The following is an 18,395-nucleotide window of genomic DNA, read 5'->3' on the forward strand; positions in this document are numbered from 1 at the left end:
TTAAAGACTTTGACCAAAAGACTTAAAAACAGCTCTTGTTTAAGTCCCCCTCCTTCTCAAAAAAATGTGTTTTTCCACCCGGTCTTTCACTTGGATGTTTGAGCTTCACTGTGCAGAATGAAATATGTGCAGTTTGTTTCCACTTTTACCTTCTGAAGGTGAAAATCGTGGTCCAGTATGCAGTTTACACAAGTGTGATGTGGAAACCTGAAGCCTCCAGTGCACAAACACTGATAATTAACTTTATAGTGAAGCAGGAGACATCTTGTGTCTTTGTAGATTCATAATTTTTTACTGAGGGAGAAGGAGAAGATGTCATGTTAAGAATTTTTTCGGAAAAAAACGGACACAAATTAATATTTAAAATAGAGTATTTTATATATCTTAAAATGTTTAAAGTTGAAATTTATTAAGCTTTATTTATTCAGGATATCTCATTGAGACCAAGGTCTCTTTTGCTGATCTGAGAACAGGTTACATATACACAGAATTACAATAAGACAGTTCATTCATATCACAGTCACAAAACAGTCATCATACACACTCACAGACACACTACTTAAAATAATCAAAAACATTATAATTGTTTTAATCGGGAGTAAAAGTAAGATTGGCATGAGGTAGATAATAGTGTTTATACATGTTATTTAGCGTAGCTTCAGATTATAAAGGTTAACAGACACTTCATTTATTAAAGTAACTATGAAATGAAATGTGTACACTAGTAAAGCTGTTTGATTTTTGTGCTGTTTTGATGAGTTTTTCACAAAAAGATAGTGAAATGTTATATTTTTAATCCCAGATTACAAGCATAAAGTGGTGGAAGAAGTATTCAGATCCTTTACATAAGTAAAAGTACAGCAATGTAAAAATACCCATTACAAGTAAAAGTCCTGCGTGAAAAATCCTACTAATCCTATATAAGTATTATCAGCTTGATGTAGTTAAAGTATTGCAGTAAAAGTAGTGGAAAGAAGAAAAAACATTAAAAAGACAAATACATCTGATTGACAAGAGCCATAACACTGTGATTTTTGCTGAAATATTGGATCATTTGAACATTTATTGAAATGAAAGCATGTGAGAAGTTTAGAGGGAAAAACCACTATTTGGTGGAGCTGTTAGCAACTCATACACATGTGAAATGTGACTCCGACTACACACTGCTTTTTGTAAGACGTCAAAAGCCAAAAAGGTTGGAAACCACTGGTTTCATCTTTAACAATGTGTTGTATTTTAAAAGCTTGTTATATTATCCATTGTGTCAAATCTTCATCTGAAAAGTAACTAAAGCTGTCAAATAAATGTAGTGGAGAGGAAGTATAAAGTAGCATAAAATGGAAATACTCAAGTAAAGTACAAGTACCTCAAAATTGTACTTAAGTACAGTACTTCATTAAATGTACTTACTTCCACCACTGCAAGTCAGAGTACTTAAATGTAACAAACACACGTCTTACAGGAGGGTGAAGGTTATTTGTCCAAACTTTGCTTAAACCCACAGAACTTTATTTTAAATTCTATCGGAGATCCCGAATTTTCCAAATGTACCAAATATTTGAAGCTTAACTTTGGTTTTCCCAAGTGAGGAAACATAATTTTGTCTCACTTTTACTTCCATACACTGTCAGACATTTCTTATATATTCTGTATCTGCTTTACATTGAGCTTATAAGATGTTTACAACAACTTTCTATTAAATTGGGGAAACAAAAAATCCACTTAATATTTCCCTCTGAAATGAAGTAGAGTGGAAGTATAAAGTAGCATCAAATGGAAATACTCAAGTAGAGTACAAGTACCTCAAAATTGAATTTAAGTACTTGAGTAAATGTACTCAGTTACTTTGCACCGCTGGCAGCGCAGCAGGTTACAAGCTTTGACGGATACGTTGAAAGCAAACGGCTCTCTTCCGGTGTCTTTGCGGTTGTTTCTGTTTGACTTGACGCTGGAAGGAAGGAGGTATCCATGATGACAACTTTAAAATACCAACAGTAAGCTAGGGCTGGTGATTACCTGTCGGACATACTTTAACAAACATGTTTATCCGTCGTCATCGCGGTGCTTGTCGCCTGGATGTGGATGCAGCTCAGCGGGGCTAACGTTAGCTTGCCAGCTAGCATGAACTCGGGCTGTCGCTGCTTTTGTTTACATCCAGTCCTGATGACGGGCCTGGAGAGGTGTGTTAGCTAACCCAGCTACCAGAGCTGTTTGCGGGGAAGCCTCATCCTGAAGCCCGCTCTCTCCAGGACCGGGGCCGTCCGATAAAACTGCTGACACCTTAGGGGTAAGATAGCTAACGCGTTTAACTTTTAACGACAGAGTTAACACTTATTATAAGGTCACATTACCTTTTACTGTACTGTTTGCATTGTGTAATACCATCTTAGTGATGTTTCATAAAGCTCTAGAAATGAAAAACAGGCATCATATATGACATATCGATTAATCTGCTGATCATTTCTTGATAAATCATTTAATCCCTTCGTCTGAAAATACAGAAAAGTGCCTCACAGTTTCCTAAATCCCAAGGTGACTTCTCATCAGTGGTGGAAAGTAACTAAGTACATTTACTTTAGTACTGTACTTCAGCACAGTTTTGAGGTACTTGTACTTTCCATGTGATGCAACTTTATACTTCCACTCCACTACATTTCAGAGGGAAATATTGTACTTTCTACTCCACTACATTTATTTGACAGCTTTAGTTTCTTTTCAGATGAAGATTTGACACAATGGATAATATAACAAGCTTTTAAAATACAACACATTGTTAAAAATGAAACTAGTGGTGTCCAACCCTTTTTGGCTTTCGACGTCTTACAAAAAGCGTAGTAGTGTAGTCGGGGTCACATTTCACATGTTGTTGTTGTTAACAGCTCCACCAAATAGTGATTTTTCCGTTTAAACTTCTCACATGCTTTCATTTCAATAAATGTTCAAATGATCCAATATTTCAGCAAAAATCAAAGATTAGAGAAAAAGTCCAAAGACTGAAAACAGATTTGTGTATCAGAACTTGTTTTTTCTTCTTTCCTCTCCCATTAATCATCTCACCACCCCTCAGATTTATCTGCTGACCCTTTGGAGGGGCCCGACCCCTAGGTTGGGAACCACTGGACTAAACTAGCTAACTGTATATAAAGTAGTGTAAACTAGCTCCACCTCCAGCAGCTACAACAGTAACATGCTGCTCTAACACTGATGCTTCACTATTAATAATCTAATGATGTCATATATAATAATATATCAGTCAGTTTACTGCAATACTTTAACTACATCAAGCTCATAAAACTTATGTACTTTACTTTAGTAGAATTTTTCATGCAGGACTTTTACTTATAATTGAGTATTTTTACATTGCTGTACTGGTACTTTTACTTCAGTAAATAATCTGAGTAGTTCTTCCAGCACTGCTTCCTTTTGTTTGTTATGTTTAAACCAAAGTCTAAAACCAAAAGATATTCAGTTTATTATCACATAAGACAAAGAAAATCAGCAAATCCTCACAACTGAGAAACTGGAACCAGATCATTTTTGGCATTTTCACTAGAAAAACTAACTAAATGAAAAAAATAGTTAGAAAAACTTATTTCAGTGTTTATTTGGGCACCTGACTGTTGTTTTAAGACAGACTTGAACATTTGTGAACCCGTCCTTTAATGTTTATTTTAAATAAATGTGCTGAAGCGCAGAGCAACTGTCCAAGTATTTCATGTCAGTGTTTGATGTGTTTCGCAGTGATGGAAGTGTCCTCTCAGGATCCATCTCTCATGGCTATGGACCTGTCAAAGAGCTACTCAGTCAACCCCCTGACCCGCGGCCACGCTGAAACCATGGACCTCGCCAAGAAGCCGGAGTGGTACCACAGACGCCCGCCGAGCTGCAGCACGGAGATCGGCTCCTCGTACAGATCCCGAGCCTCGTCCTCCTACAACTCTCTGTCCTCCCAGCTGCGTCCTGAGGCAGGTGCTCCTGTCCACTGCAGAGAAATGGAACAGGGCCCCGAGGCTTTAGGTAACTACATGAATTCAGCGCTCGCTCCAGGGCTGGATCTGTACCACGACGGAGTTCACGGCAACCTGTGGCACCCGGGGTTCTACGGGGCCGACCAAAGCGGAGGCCCGGGTCCTGAGAGCAGCGGCGGAGAGGAGAGCGACAGCGGCTCTGACGTTATTGTCCTGGTCTCCTCGGCGAAGGAGCCGCTCTTATGCGGTTCTTTCATCCAAGACAGCGTGAGACACATCGTGGAGCCTCTGTCCCCGGCTGTGTCCTCGCTGGATGAAGGGAGAGGTTGCTACCACCTACCTCAGCCTCTGAGCTCACCCAGTCCTGACAGTTCGTACTCGGAGGACTCTTCCGACAGCTCAGTGGACATTCCTGTACATCACACCAGGCCTGTAGTCCTCCTGTCAGACCTCAGCGCTGTTTACGGCAACCCCGCTGATTCTCCGGTAGACATTTCAAGCGACGACAGCGACGTCATCGAAGTTTCAGTCACTAACGAGAAGAAAAAAGGCCACACTTTTCCTTGTAAGAAAAGCGTTCCTTGTAAGAAGGGTCTGGTAAGAGAAACTCCTCCTCAAAGCGAAGGTGAAAAAGCTCCAACCAGAGAGGTGCGACGCAGCTCCAGGATCAGGAAATCCGTCTCCGAGATGCCTCAGTTTACCTGCAGCGGGTCGCGGCACAGTTTGAGGAGGCAAGTCAAAAACGACGCGGTGGGCATCTATAACGAAAGCTGCGATTCCGACGACATGATGGAGTACGCGGTGAGGTTATCCAGCTCGGATGCGGACGAGTCGGCGTCGCAGCCGAACCTGTCGCAAAGAGTGAGCAGCAATTCAGACGACTCTGACGCCGACGCTCGGACAGACAGGAAGTCGCCCTCTAAATCGCCGCAGAGAGAGCAGCAGCAGCAGCCTTGCCGCAAAGCTTCGTACACAAAAAGCATCAACCATAAACGAAAGAAGCCCCTCAACATTCCTAAAACTAAAAGGCTGAGAAGAAGCAAGCAGAAACAAAACCACAGAATCCCCCCAAAGCAGCATCAAAGGGCTGCGGCCGGCAGCCACGCGGCAGCAAACAAAAAAACTGTCATGAGACGGAAGAAGAAGCGACGCTCTCGGACTGGACCGTCCGCTCCGTTTCCTCCCAGAGAGCCAGAAATCCAGCTCAAATATCTGAAGGTAAAAGAGGGAAAAAAGGACAAGAAATCAGACAGTTTTTGTCCCTTTGTTCACATGGAGCGGCGAGTGTGCACCGTTGTCAACTATCGAGAGGAGGAGGCGACCGTCAGGAGCAGCAGAGGAAAGCAGCAGACAGCCGCCAGGTCCGTGTCCGGATTCGTCCCCAACACTTCCTGTTTCCAGCTGGGTCGGCTCAGCTCGGAAAGCAGGTGTCACGCCACCCTGTTGTGCTGCCTGTGCGGTCAGGTGGCCAACGCCAGGGGTCTCGGGGACCTCCACGGCCCGTACTGTCCCACCGGAGCGTCTGCGGACTGCCAGCAGCAGCAGCAGCAGACCTGCAGGACGGTGCAGAAACAGGAAGAAAACTTACACGGACTCGCTAGCAGCCACTCAGTAAATTCCTCAGACGAGGGTTGCGAGTATGACTGCTCTGCCGTCAAAAGTCTGCCCGAGAGCGACGACAGCTCTCTCCCAAAGGTGCCTCTTCATCTCGATGAGTGCTGGATGCACGAGGACTGCGGCATCTGGTCCGCTGGTGTCTTCCTAGTCAGAGGAAAGCTGTACGGGTTAGAGGAGGCGGCTCGGCTCGCACAAGAAACAGTGAGACACAGAATTAAATGTCGGAATGAATGTTTATCACCTTTTTGTGAAATTGTATCAACGGTTAAAGGTACATTTGGTATTTTAACTTTACTAAATTCCAGCAAATTAGTGATTCTGAGCAGAAAATTAGTTATTTAAAGTCTCCGTCCACTGAAAAATGTGTTTTTCTTGTTAGTACCTCAGTTGGATCGTCTCTGTGCAGAATGATGTATGTGCAGGGTTTGTTTTCACATTTGTCTGCTGAAGGAGGAAAGTTTATCTGTGCTCACCTTTAATTCTCACTTTAACACGTGAGATGTGGAAACTTGAGCCTGCAGGGCACAAACACTGAGAATGAACTTTACAGTGAAGTAAGCGTTAACTGAAGTTAACTCAATTTTTTGTGGAAAAACTATATCCTACACAAATTATTATTCATGGCAGAGTTTTATAGGTATTAAAACATGTGGGGGGTTATTAATTTACCTTTATTTAACCAGGAATTCTCTTTTACAACAGAGACCTGGTCAACATGGCAGCGTAAAACAAGTGTCACATACAGTAGTTAGATGAAAACTTGACTATTTAAAAGGATGACATTTCTCATGAAACATCTTTTTTAATGTTTGATATGAAGGCATCCTTTTCAGACTATGTTTATCGTTGCATATCATGAGAATGTAGTTTTTCCAAGTTCAGAGCAGAATCTAGAGATACTGAAGATCATTCATCTAGATGATCAGAGGTCTGTACTACGAAGCAGGATGTGTGCTTAGCGAGGTAACTTCAGGGTTAACTCTGGGTTTTCAGTCCTACGACGATGCTTCACTTCTTACTGGGGTTCATCACCATGGTAACTTATACTGAACAACAACCTCAGAGGATTGGATCACAACCTGTCAAAACCTCCACCAATCAGATCACTGTAAAAGAAACAGTCATCACTCCTACAGGATCCCGACACGGACAAAAGTCCTGAATTACAATAATGTGACAAGTAAAAAGAGCGATATATATATATATATATGTATATATATATATATGTGTATATATATATATATATATATATATATATATATATATATCTACAAGTCAGTGGAAACATTTTATTGTTTCAGGCTTTCTGTTTCCACTCTGGTTTTAAAACAGAGATCGTTTATGACACTTAAACACATGATGATGATTTTAGCTACATTTTAATTGTTTAAGTTGATTTTCTTCCTGGTTTGACAGCTGACAGGTTCGATGATTTTACTCTCTGATTCCATCACTGCAGCTCAGAATAACATGAAACGACTGAGTGATGAATACTGTAAATAAAAACAAAAGATTGTCTTTTATTAGAAAAATAATCAACACTGTTAATTGGCTCCATGACTTTTCCACTCTTTACTTCCGTAGCAGAAACTGTTTGTTTATGTGACATCCAACTAAAGAGCAAAAATACTCCCTCTATACTTAAGTCATATATAATAATTCCTACATGTATTTTAAGCCTGAGCCAACGTTTAATATGTGGAAATTATTTCTAGTGTTTTATTCTGTTGTATGATTACAGGCTCGTTTACATTTCACTTCATTGAATAGGATTTCTGTCTCTTTAACAGAAGTTTTCTGCAGTTACTTTGTATCAGTGTTTCATCTCATATCATATTGAGTATTTCATTCATGGTTCTGATGATGTCGCTCGTTATTAACAACCCGCCTCTTCACATGAACGAGCTCGTAGCTGTTAAACCCAGAGATGACTGAGCTGGTTGATAGTTGTGGTTCTCAGTGAAGCCAGATAACTAAAAGACGTCCTGGATATGTTGAACGTGCTTCGTAGTTCAGGCCTCTGGTCTGATAGCTGGTTAATTTTATTGTTTATCAAATTATGATTCTGAGCAGAAAATTGGTTATTTAAATTCTTGTTTTTACATGTGCGAACATCAATTTGATTATTTTTAATGTGATTCTTTTGCATGCGCGTGCATTATGTTCTCTACATTGTAATATTGATTTCAACCTTATCACCAAAACAAGATAATGAAGAGAAGATGCCATGTTTGTGTTTTTCTTTTTTCACTGAGATCTTCTCTTTTACAGATATGTTCAACATGCCAACTAACAGGTGCAATAATGGGATGTTTCCAGAAGGGCTGTCCCAGAAATTATCACTACAGATGTGCCATTCAGTCAGGTACGGTATGAAATATGCGTCAGGATTATTTAGAGCGTCAACAATTGAATTTTTAATCAGAGTTTCCCAAAAATGAAGGATTAGCAACAATTTTTATAATCAGTTAAAGGGGACATATCATGCTTTTTGTGATTTTATAACGTTGGATGTTTATGTTAAACATGGTCAAAGTTCCAAAACGTGAGGTGAACGTATGTGAAAATGTTCCCTGCGAGTCAAAATCCAGGGCTTCAACATACCCTGAACACTTCGCTTGCAAAGTCACCTCTACTTCCTCCTCGTGATGACGGCAGATTGTTCGCACACGCCCACAAACGGCCGCCCGTCACGTAGTCTTTGTTGCTAAGGTTGTTCCATGGGTTGATCACATTGTCCACTCGCTTATTTCAGCTGGAACATGTACAGATGTATTTGAGAAGTTTCCATTTCGAGTAAAGAAGGGAAAACAGAAGTGAAATCCTACTACAGTAGTTCGTTTACGTTGTCTCCGGAGCCAGAGGAAGTTAACCAATCAGAACAGAGTGGGCTCATCGGGAGGGGGCCTGAGTGGCTGCATAAAGGACCAGTATAAGATAAATAATAATAGAGTTTTTTTTAACTGTAAATCATGCAAAGATATTCCAGTAGAGGCCCAGAAAATAAATATAGACCTGGAAATAGGCATGATACATCCCCTTTAATCATTAAAGACAGTTTTCAAACAAAAGTGCCTGAAATTTGATAGTTTTAAATTCTTAAATTGGACAATTTGTTGCTTTTCCTTCTCAATATTTATCTTCTGGTTTAAGAATGTTGGTTTGACGAAACAAGACATCTGATAACAAAACCTCAGGCTGTAGGAAATAGTCATTAATCAATTCATTGAGAAAATAATCTGCAGATTATTTGTTATTATCCAGTCGTCATTATACACACTGCTTGTAAATGTGTTTTATTAAAAATGATTCTGTTTTCATGATTATTTTATGCCGGTCGGGTTTGTTTTTAACCGCTGTGGCTGCCTGTGTTGACTCTGGCTGTGAAAATGATGTTTGAAGTGACGGATCTTTGAAGGGTGAGATCCTGAGTCACTTGTGCTTTTCTTATGTGTGTGTGTGTGTGTGTGTGTGTGGGAAGGCTGTCATTCTCACTCAGCCTCAAATGACGAAGATTTAAGGATAATTTTGTGTGTGTGTGTGTGTGTGTGTGTGTGTGTGTGTGTGTGTGTGTTTTCAGGGCTGTCATAAGCTTGAAATGACGAAGCTTAAAATGTGTGTGTTTTCAGGCTGTGTCTTAAATGAAGACAACTTCTCAATGAGATGTCCGGAGCACAAGGTAAATATAAAAAAATAAATAAATCAAAGAGTTTTAACCGTGTTTGTGAGAGAAAAGTTGTTGTTTTGGTTTCATGGAGTGTAAGGAGCCGCTCGGCCTCTGGGGGTCACCGCTGCAGCGTTTAGGATCTCGTACTCTGTTTGAAGATTTCACACTACAGACAAGAAAGTGAAAGAAGCAGCAGCAGCAGCACATTTAAATTCATGTATAATAAATAGTGTTTTTAGCATAGAAGAAGTGTTAAATGAAAGAAAGATTATCTGATAATCCTCACAGAACGTCCTGCTGATGTGTGTTTTAATCCATCAGAACAAACTGTTCACAAGTGTCACCAGACAACACAAGAGATGACGCGAAAGACATCTGGGGACACTGGAGGTACGTGATATTTATCATTTAGACATAAAAGTTTAATTATAGTAGTTTGTAGAGCTGTAACGATAATTGCTAAATCGTTTAAGTCATTTATCAAAGATTTCATGTTCCAGCACAGGAGTCCTTCTTTTCTTGGTCTTACGTTGATGTATATTGAATATTTTTGGGTTCTGGACTGTTGGTCGGACAAATGAAGACGTTTAAGGATTTAACTTTGTACTCGTGGTGCGGATGGGTGATTTTTTTTTTTTTTTTTTTCCCCAAGCTTAGGGTTCACAGTTTTAATCGATTTTTGTTTGTGTGCAAAATGCAGGATTGGAACATCTTTTTAAGACAGTTGAGCAACATTAATAAAAGGCCTAAAAGGCACCACCTGCAAGACTACTGACCAGATGCTCCAACTAACTAGATCATATTTAGTTTAATAACCAGTTTCAGCACAGACAGACCAGAAAGGTCCGTTCATCAGTTGATCTGCTGTTGTTTGTTTCTTTACAAGACATCAGTCTGATATCTGCAGACTGCTGCTAGCTAGCGTTAGCTTCCCGGCAGGTAACTGTACAGAGTAGAATCTGGAGACGGTCGACACCCAGGACGTCAGCTCTCGTAGCCAGAGAGCCAAGCTGAGAGCACGGCAAAGTGTGCAGAGTCATTTTGTGCTTCTCATAGGTGTGAACGTTATATTCACTATAAGAGACAACAAGCCACCTGGAGTCATGACAGTCACAGTTGTGACATGAATAGCTGGCTAATGTAGCAGCTATCATCTACATAACTTACATTTATACATTAATTTGTGATATCACCCGGCCTCAGCTCTAGATCTATTGTGATTTTTCACTTTTTTCTGACATTTTATGGACCAAAAATTGAATAATCTAGAAAATATTATGCTGATTAATGAAAAAATATAAGTAATTTTTAGTGTTTGTAATCTGAACACTTATTAAACTACTTTACATTCAGAAATCTGTTTGTTCATCTTGAATGTGATTTTTGTGTCATTTTTTCCAGAACGGTCCGCAGCTCTCCTCAGGGTGCGACGTGACGTGCCCGACTTCACCTCTGCTGTTTTATAACACTAATTAAGGCGAGCGTGTGTGTGTGTGCTCGAGCAGAAGGAAAACCTTCTGGTAAGATTTCACTTCGTCATGACAGACAGATCAACCAGGGGCCACTTTAGGAATTTTTAAGATGTGTCTTTGTTTTGTTCTATTTCTATTTGTTGTTTTGTTTTTTTGTAGGTCTTTATCACAGGCAGTTTCACCTAATGGACTGAGCCAAGCTGGGGTGTGTATGTATGTGTGTCTGTGAGTGTGTGTGTGAAAGTGTATATGACTATTTATTCCTCTTCTTGAAGATCTACATTTGGACTAGCCACGTCAAATACAGTTTATTATTTCAACATGATAATTATATAAGAATTTAAATTAGCTTTATTGATTTGTTGTATAGAATATAATATCTTTATGTAAAGACACTTTTCTTTCTAAAGTTTTTGTACTACTTTTCTATTACTGTTAGTGCTTCAGTCATCACCTAACATAATTTATTTTCATCGAGTCGCATGCACAGTCGATGTTTGCTACAATGCACTTTATAGTATAATTTTATGATAACAGTTATTTGTCTGTCTCAAGACTTTGTTCCTCCCTTTTTACTAAAATTATTTAAGTTTAATATAAAGCTGCACTTAGTAAGATTTATATGTTAAAATATGAAATACCTGTTTAATTAGCTGAAATCACAAACTACGGCTTCAACATCGCATCCACACTAAATGGAACCGCAAACTGTACATTCACCATATTGAAGCAGATTTATTTCTGGTGTCAGGTTTGGATGCTTCTCTGCTCACAGGATGTGGAGACTTGAGACTGACAAACATCACAAACTGTTCAAGCCAGAAAAAAAGATGCAAATATCAGTGTTCAGTGTTTTGTGGCTGAGCTGGTGAAACATACAGAGTGCAGTAAATTCTTCTTTTGCGTCATGTTGCAGGATTTCAGAAAAGTTAAAAGCGTCAGTTAAACCAAAACACACAAAAAAAAATCACCCCCCAAGTGGTCTGATTCAGATAGTTTTGATTTTTAGAGTTGAAACAAATAGTCAATTGACAGAAAAGCCATCGATAACCACTTTTGTTTTTAACAAAACGTTGATTCCAGCTTCTCAAATGTGAGGATTTGCTCTTTTTTTATATCAGCATGAATTATATATTTTAGGGATTTTTGGTCCGGGTATCATCGGATAATTTGTAATTCATTTGTAATTCAAAAACCAAATAATAGTTAATCTGTTATTTGTTTCAAAACAAAAAACGGAAAACCGTTTTTGGTGTCAGAGTCAAATAATGAAAAACCAATCAAACCCGGCCCGTTTTTGGTTTTTGTCGATTTGTTTTATCGTTATTCCTTTTTGGATTGAATATCAAGCAGGTCTGCGGACATTCAGCCAATTTGTTCTTGCGTTTGAAACCAAAAACGAAAAACGAAATCATGTGATCTATTCCTTTTTTGTTTCCCAACGAAAATCCAGAAAACCAAATTCAAAAGACCGTGCAATTTTGGTTTAGAAATCAAGTAGTTCTGTCAGTTCTGTACGATAGCGGAAGCGGCTACATTAGCCTACCCATGATCAGCGACCGTTGCTATGGTGAAGACGCCAGCGACAGCCGCGTGTGTGTGTAAACGGGATCAAGACGGGGTTATAAAACTGAGCTTTACATGTCACATCCCTCATTTAAGCCCTACACTTTCACTTTCGTAATTTTCATCAAACTGGACTTTAGATGCATTTTATTCAACCTCCACTGTTACATAATGTAATTATTTATTAATTATTTATGTTTAATTTATTCTCTTGTCACCTTCATATATTTCATACACTTCGTTTCTTTGTCCATAGCACACATTATTTTCTTTACAGTTCAATGTACAGTAAAGTACGTTGATCCCGATCATAACCAATAATCTGCAGTACTTCATAATGTTATACTGACTATATGTTAAGGTTGTCGCTGGCGTCTTCACCATAGCAACGGTCGCTGAGGATCATGGGTAGGCTAATATAGTCACTTCCGCTACCGTAAAAAACTGAATGAATTTGGTTTTCTGGATTTTCGTTGGGAAACAAAAAAGGAATAGATCACGTGATTTCGTTTTTCGTTTAAAATGAAAAAAGGAAAAATCCCTGTGACTTCCGTTTTTGGTTTCAAACGCAAAAACGAATTGGCTTGATGTCCGCAGACCTGTTCGATATTCAATCCAAAAAGGAATAACGCTAAAACGAATCGGCAAAAACCAAAAACGGGCCGGGTTTGATTGGATTTTCGTTATTTGATTCTGACACCAAAAACGTTTTTTTGTTTTTTGTGTTGAAACAAATAACAGATTTACCGGTTTTTGGTTTTTGAATTACAAACGAATTATCCGATGATACCTGGACGCTTTTTTAACAGTTTTTCAAACAAAACAAAAAAATTTTTTGAAAAGGTCTCTTTAGGCTCTAGGACATTGTGATCGTCATTTTTCAGAATTTTTGGACATTTTATAGACAAAACAATCTATTTACTTAGAAAATAATGGATATATTTAGGGATTTTACATACAATACCAGTCAAATGTTTGGACACACTTTGTCATTCGAGGGAACGGGAAGGTTTGTCCAATTTTTGATTGGTATGTCCTGATATGAGTGATGGTAAAAATGCCCACTTTAGCAGCAGTAAAATGCCTAGCGTGACACTAAAAATATCCAATAAAAATGTCCCAATGTGACGCAAAAAATGTCCAGTTGGTGGTCTCAATCATTGCTCTCCTGCTGCTTGTACTTTTTGCCAACCAACTATGTAGCCTCCTCCTAATAAGCCAAAATCACCTCATAAAATAAAACTAAGTCACATTATATTGACACGAAAAAGCGTAAAATGCATAGTGATAACACAAAATAACAATACATTGTTGCATTTAGTCATACACCATTAGGTGAGACCAGGCAGGTTGGAAAATATGTTTTGTGATTTGGTTGAACTGACCCTTTAGTATTTTTATTATCCTCTTGCTGCCATGTAAAGCTGATGTCACCCAGTGCATCTTTAACCATCCATCTTTGTATGATCTCTTGTGTTTCATTTGACATGAGCTGATATGACTCATGACAAACAGGCAGTCAAAGCATTAATTGTTTAAAAAGATGGTTTTGAGTAAAGTTGTGTTTGGGACACTTCAGAGTTTGATTTCATGCCTGCACTTTTTATTATTTGATGAATAAAAGATAATTAATGTTATTTAATAAAAGTCAATAAATCTGACCCCTTGTTTTTCTCTTGAAATGAAAGAATAGATTCTTAAATGCAAACGTACCCAGTGAACCTTTCTCAGTGTTTGTTTTGCAGAGCTCTTTAGAGAGCGTTATAAATGTTGTTTGGGCATAAATTGGTATCCACAATCATTACTGCTCCTACACAGGAACAAAATGTTTTCGCCGAGAGGAGTGTAGTGTGTCTGGGTTTTGGCAAATCTCCAAACATCTTGAAGGGATTTATTCTCATATTCAAACTTAAAATCTGTCTGTTCCTAAACAAGTGAAAATATCTGCTGGGTTTGTGTGAAAGCACCACTTGATGCTGTAAAACGGAAAATCCTGAATTGATAGACCTCATGGGACTCCACATTAACCAGCCAAAATCCATTAGCTTCAAATATGGATGTATTGCACATTTTCTTTTTCAGGCTAAACAGGGCTGTTTTCAAAATGAAAAAAAAGTAAATTATTGCTTTCAAGATTTGTGATGGATTATAGCAGCTTGTTACAGAACAGTGATCCAACTAATCAGTGAAATCTGTGAGCCTCAGAACAGTCTGATAACCAATAAATAAAACATTTCTATTCACTGTCAGACTACATAAATGTGCTGGCCTCTCTTGCACTGTTCCTAAGTGGTTAACGTCTTACCTCACAGGTAGAGAATTTTTTGTTGCCCTCAACAAACACTCTAAGAAATATGTTATCAACTGTGGCGTACCACAAGGCTCAATCCTAGGTCCAGTCCTTTTCAGTCTTTATATGATGCCCCTTGGCAGTGTCATCAGGAGACATTGCACCAATTTTCAGTTATGCTGACGACACTCAACTCTATATCACTGTGTTTCCTCAAGACACAAGCCCTATAGATGCCCTCCACAAGTGTATTTTTGGGTGGCTCAGAACTTCCTTCAGCTCAACCAGGATAAAACAGAGGTACTCGTCATTGGAGCAAATGCACAGAGAGAGAAACTGACCTCTAAGTTAAAGTCACCGGCACTCAGTCCCAGGCACCAGGCTAAAAACCTCGGTGTCATCCTAGACTCTAATTTCTCCTTTGATGCCCACATCCAGAGGCGACTAAATCTGACTTTTATCACTTGAAAAATATCGCCAGTGTGGATTATTGTAATGCTCTCCTTTCTGGTCTACCAAAAGAAAAACCATAGATCAACTTCAACTTATACAAAATTCAGCTGCTCATGTGCTGACCAGGACCAGGAGTTAGCTTAGCAGTCTTTATGCTAAGCCAAGCCAACCGACTGCTGGCTTTATATTTACTGTACAGACATGAGAATGTCTGTACATCTCATCATCATCATCAAGAAAACAAATACGTGTAAATAAAATAAAGCAAGTATATCTAACCTTAACCCAAATGTGCGAATAAGTGAATTTCCCAAACTTTTACTGTAAGGAGAATGGGGCACAACTAAATTTTATGCACACGTGTTGCTTGGATTTCCGTAAAAACATGGAAGGAGTGCCTATAACCAAATGTGAAAGTTCATTTAGCTCAGAGGGATCAGAGCTATTGATATATTCACTGATAGTAACATACACAAATTGGTTCATGTGCAAGCCTCACTTAAATTTGGCTCTTAACCCTACTGATCCCAGTGGAAGACCAGAATCTGTTTAAGTCGTTCCTGTATTTGTTTTTATCAAAGTGAAGCCAAACACCTGACCACGTAGGCAGTGTGCTGCTGCATTACTAATGCAGAACAGTTAATATCTGAGTATTTCAAGTGAACACAGACATTCACGCCCAGCTCTGTTTTTGAGTCACAACCTCACTTCGATGGAAATAGTCCTCGATCCAACACATCGTAATGATAAAATCTATCCCTGGAAGCATTTTGCAGCTCTTCTCCGTCACATCATTATGAGGCTGCCATGTTGAAATGCAGCAGCTTGTGAAAGATGTTTCTCACCTCCTTGTACCACCTTGTTGAACTCAGAATAGATTCACCGCTCTCACCTGCTGAAATAGCCAGGCAGCAGTGTGAGCATACGGTTAGGTTACCATGGCAGAGAGCGTCATCCTCATGCAGTGTTTCGACAGGGCAGGTGACAGCAGCTGTTGTGTTTCACTCCAGCTGAAGATGATATCACTTAGATTCATAAGTTCGAGAAAATAAAATGTCAAGATAAGCATTTACTGAGAGGGAGGGAGAGATATTTGAAGAGAATGAAATCAATATTACTTTTTATAGTCCTTTCAGAGGAATCATGCTTATCTGGAAGTTGGTAAAACTGGGATCAGATGGTCAATTGATATTCATGTTATTTGCTGAGTCACCTCAGGAGGTGTTACATTTCCAGATGAAACATTTCCAAAAAAGACTGAGAGTCTACAGCCAACACAAAGTACATCTGAGGCTGATGGGAATGTCATTAGTTTTTCAGGTGTTGGTATCATAAACTAAAGTAAACAGGTTGACAGTAACCTGATGATGGTGCTATATGAAAAGTTAAGGGGTCAAAAGTTATTGAAATTCATCCTGAGGGGGGTATAAAATATATAACAAATGTCAACCTCATGGTGACGTTGTGTAGTGCAAAAACTTAAGTATGATACTTGTGAGGGGGGTTGTATATGTTGCACTAGGAGTCACTGTTTGGTCTGCTGAGAGCAGAGGTCATTGTGAAGCTTCTCAACAGAGGAAACAAAGGATCGACGCTCCTTTGAGCACTGCGGACAGATGAGCTGCTCACTGAAGGAAATGTTCAGGCCTGTTCAGGGAGAAAACAGTTTTTGTTTCCCAGTGAGTCAATCATTTAGATTATTGCCACAAGCCCCACATATTTCCCTTTGATTTTAATTTTTTTTTAAAATATTTATTTAATGTTTATTTGTACAGGGACAAGTATATAGTAGAACTTAAGCCACAACCACAGCATTTACAGCCTGAGGTATCTTGCAATGCCCGTCACTAGATGGACTTTTAAAACACATGACACTGCACAAGACTCAACAATACATATACGTACATAACAACACTAAACAACAAAGTACAGACATGAAAATTTTAAGGTTAGCAAATTTAATAAAATGATCCAAACTTAACGTATTTTATGATAGTTCATATAAAATATTTTAAAAGCAAAGGGAAACATCTTTGGCTTGAGACACGAGAACGAATGCCATAATTTAATTGTTTGGATATTCACTTAAATTTCACGTCTAAGCAATACCTGCACACAAAGAAACACACAAGAATGAAATCCAGCAGTGTTTCCTGCATGTGGCTGTAAATAGTTCACAGTGGAGACACACCCGGACACACCTGCCCTCAATCAAGCCAATGAATCACCACTATGGCCTCCCAGCAAATGTGAAATCCCCCCCAACCACACACACCACTACCCACAATCAGAAAATACAACATGTGCAACCACGTCTTCCCTGTATGAATGCACAAAACCCATAGACTAGATGTATAACATATACTGTATAACTGAATAAACCAGCTGTAAGCAGTGAAAGTGTCTAATGACTTTGAGACAGAGAAAACTATATCTGTGAGTAAAACACATGCAGAAATGTAAAATGAAGTTAAAAAGGTTGTAAAATCAGTTTTACATTACATTACATTATTATTTTACATTACATTTACATTAATACTAGCAAAAGGCACTTGGGCAGCTGTCAATTATTTTCAGGATTATGAAGGTCAATTTACTTGGGAGCTGATTCCACTAATGTCTCAAAACCAGAGCTACATAGTTTTCTAAGGACAGACTCTTCAAACAGCAACAACATTAGAATCAAATGTAGCACGAGGATAAAGACCTTTGATATCTGAGTGGAACTTATTATAGGTCTTATCTCAGCCGAGTTGGCAAATGTTCCTCTAGTCCTTCTAAGGGAAGGTATAATACCATTTGAACTTTATGGAAAGAGCCAAACATACAATTTTATTAGAGGAATATGAGATGTGCCAGTGTCCTGGAACCAGCGGCACTTGGGTGCTTCTCCAAAACTGTTTGCCATTCTTGGCTATGCATGTGTAATTGCAAGGGTAATTAGACACGACCTCATGTTACAAAATTATGAAATCCCTCTCAAATAAGTCAGAATCTAAAAATTTATGGGAGTTAATTATTTATTGGAGCAAAACCAGTGGTTCAAAAACCAGGGAATATATTCCAACAGCATCTATTTTGGGACATACTTTGGACATTACCATGAAGTTTTATATGCAGAAATAAAGCCAAGTTAAATACATCTCTGTAAAACATGTTGCATGATATTACTAATATTAAATGTCATATTTCAAAACCAATATATGGTGTTTAAGGGTTTTAAAGTTACAATGTTAAGTGTGTTTTACTTATTTTTATGATACTATGGCCCCGAAACTAAATTTTACTGTATTTCAAATATCTGAAATGTGGACAAGCTCTGACACTCAATACCAATGACATTTAGAGTGCATCTTACTAAG

The 18,395-nt window shown here is 38.8% G+C and overlaps 1 protein-coding gene across 5 annotated transcripts; it reads left to right on the forward strand.

The window, feature by feature from the left end:
* The first annotated feature begins 1,885 nt into the window (after positions 1-1,885).
* On the forward strand, positions 1,886-13,951 carry si:ch211-165g14.1 (uncharacterized). Of its 5 annotated transcripts, XR_010932116.1 has the most exons (8): positions 1,888-2,287; positions 3,742-5,786; positions 7,857-7,950; positions 9,215-9,264; positions 9,574-9,642; positions 10,654-10,772; positions 10,884-10,929; positions 11,476-13,951. XR_010932116.1 is itself a non-coding variant. In XM_067615825.1 (6 exons), exons 2-5 carry the CDS (start codon positions 3,744-3,746, stop codon positions 9,613-9,615), a joined length of 2,229 nt encoding a protein of 742 aa, XP_067471926.1. In that variant the 5' UTR covers positions 1,888-2,287; positions 3,742-3,743; the 3' UTR covers positions 9,616-9,642; positions 10,654-13,951. The 5 variants fall into 5 exon arrangements, 2 of the variants coding, with proteins under 2 accessions (XP_067471928.1, XP_067471926.1); XR_010932115.1 differs by having other exon boundaries at positions 10,654-10,929; XR_010932114.1 differs by having other exon boundaries at positions 10,884-13,951.
* The last annotated feature ends 4,444 nt before the right edge of the window (positions 13,952-18,395 follow it).

Source organism: Thunnus thynnus, chromosome 17 (assembly GCF_963924715.1).
Source record: "Thunnus thynnus chromosome 17, fThuThy2.1, whole genome shotgun sequence".
Classification (NCBI taxonomy): Eukaryota; Metazoa; Chordata; class Actinopteri; order Scombriformes; family Scombridae; genus Thunnus; species Thunnus thynnus.

Excerpts from the sequence above, each read along its gene's own strand:
- si:ch211-165g14.1 (XM_067615825.1), top strand. The coding sequence starts at position 3,744 with ATGGAAGTGTCCTCTCAGGATCCATCTCTCATGGCTATGGACCTGTCA. Across the intron at positions 5,787-7,856 it reads CTCGGCTCGCACAAGAAACA|ATATGTTCAACATGCCAACT; the intron begins GTGAGACACAGA and ends TCTCTTTTACAG. Across the intron at positions 7,951-9,214 it reads CAGATGTGCCATTCAGTCAG|GCTGTGTCTTAAATGAAGAC; the intron begins GTACGGTATGAA and ends GTGTGTTTTCAG.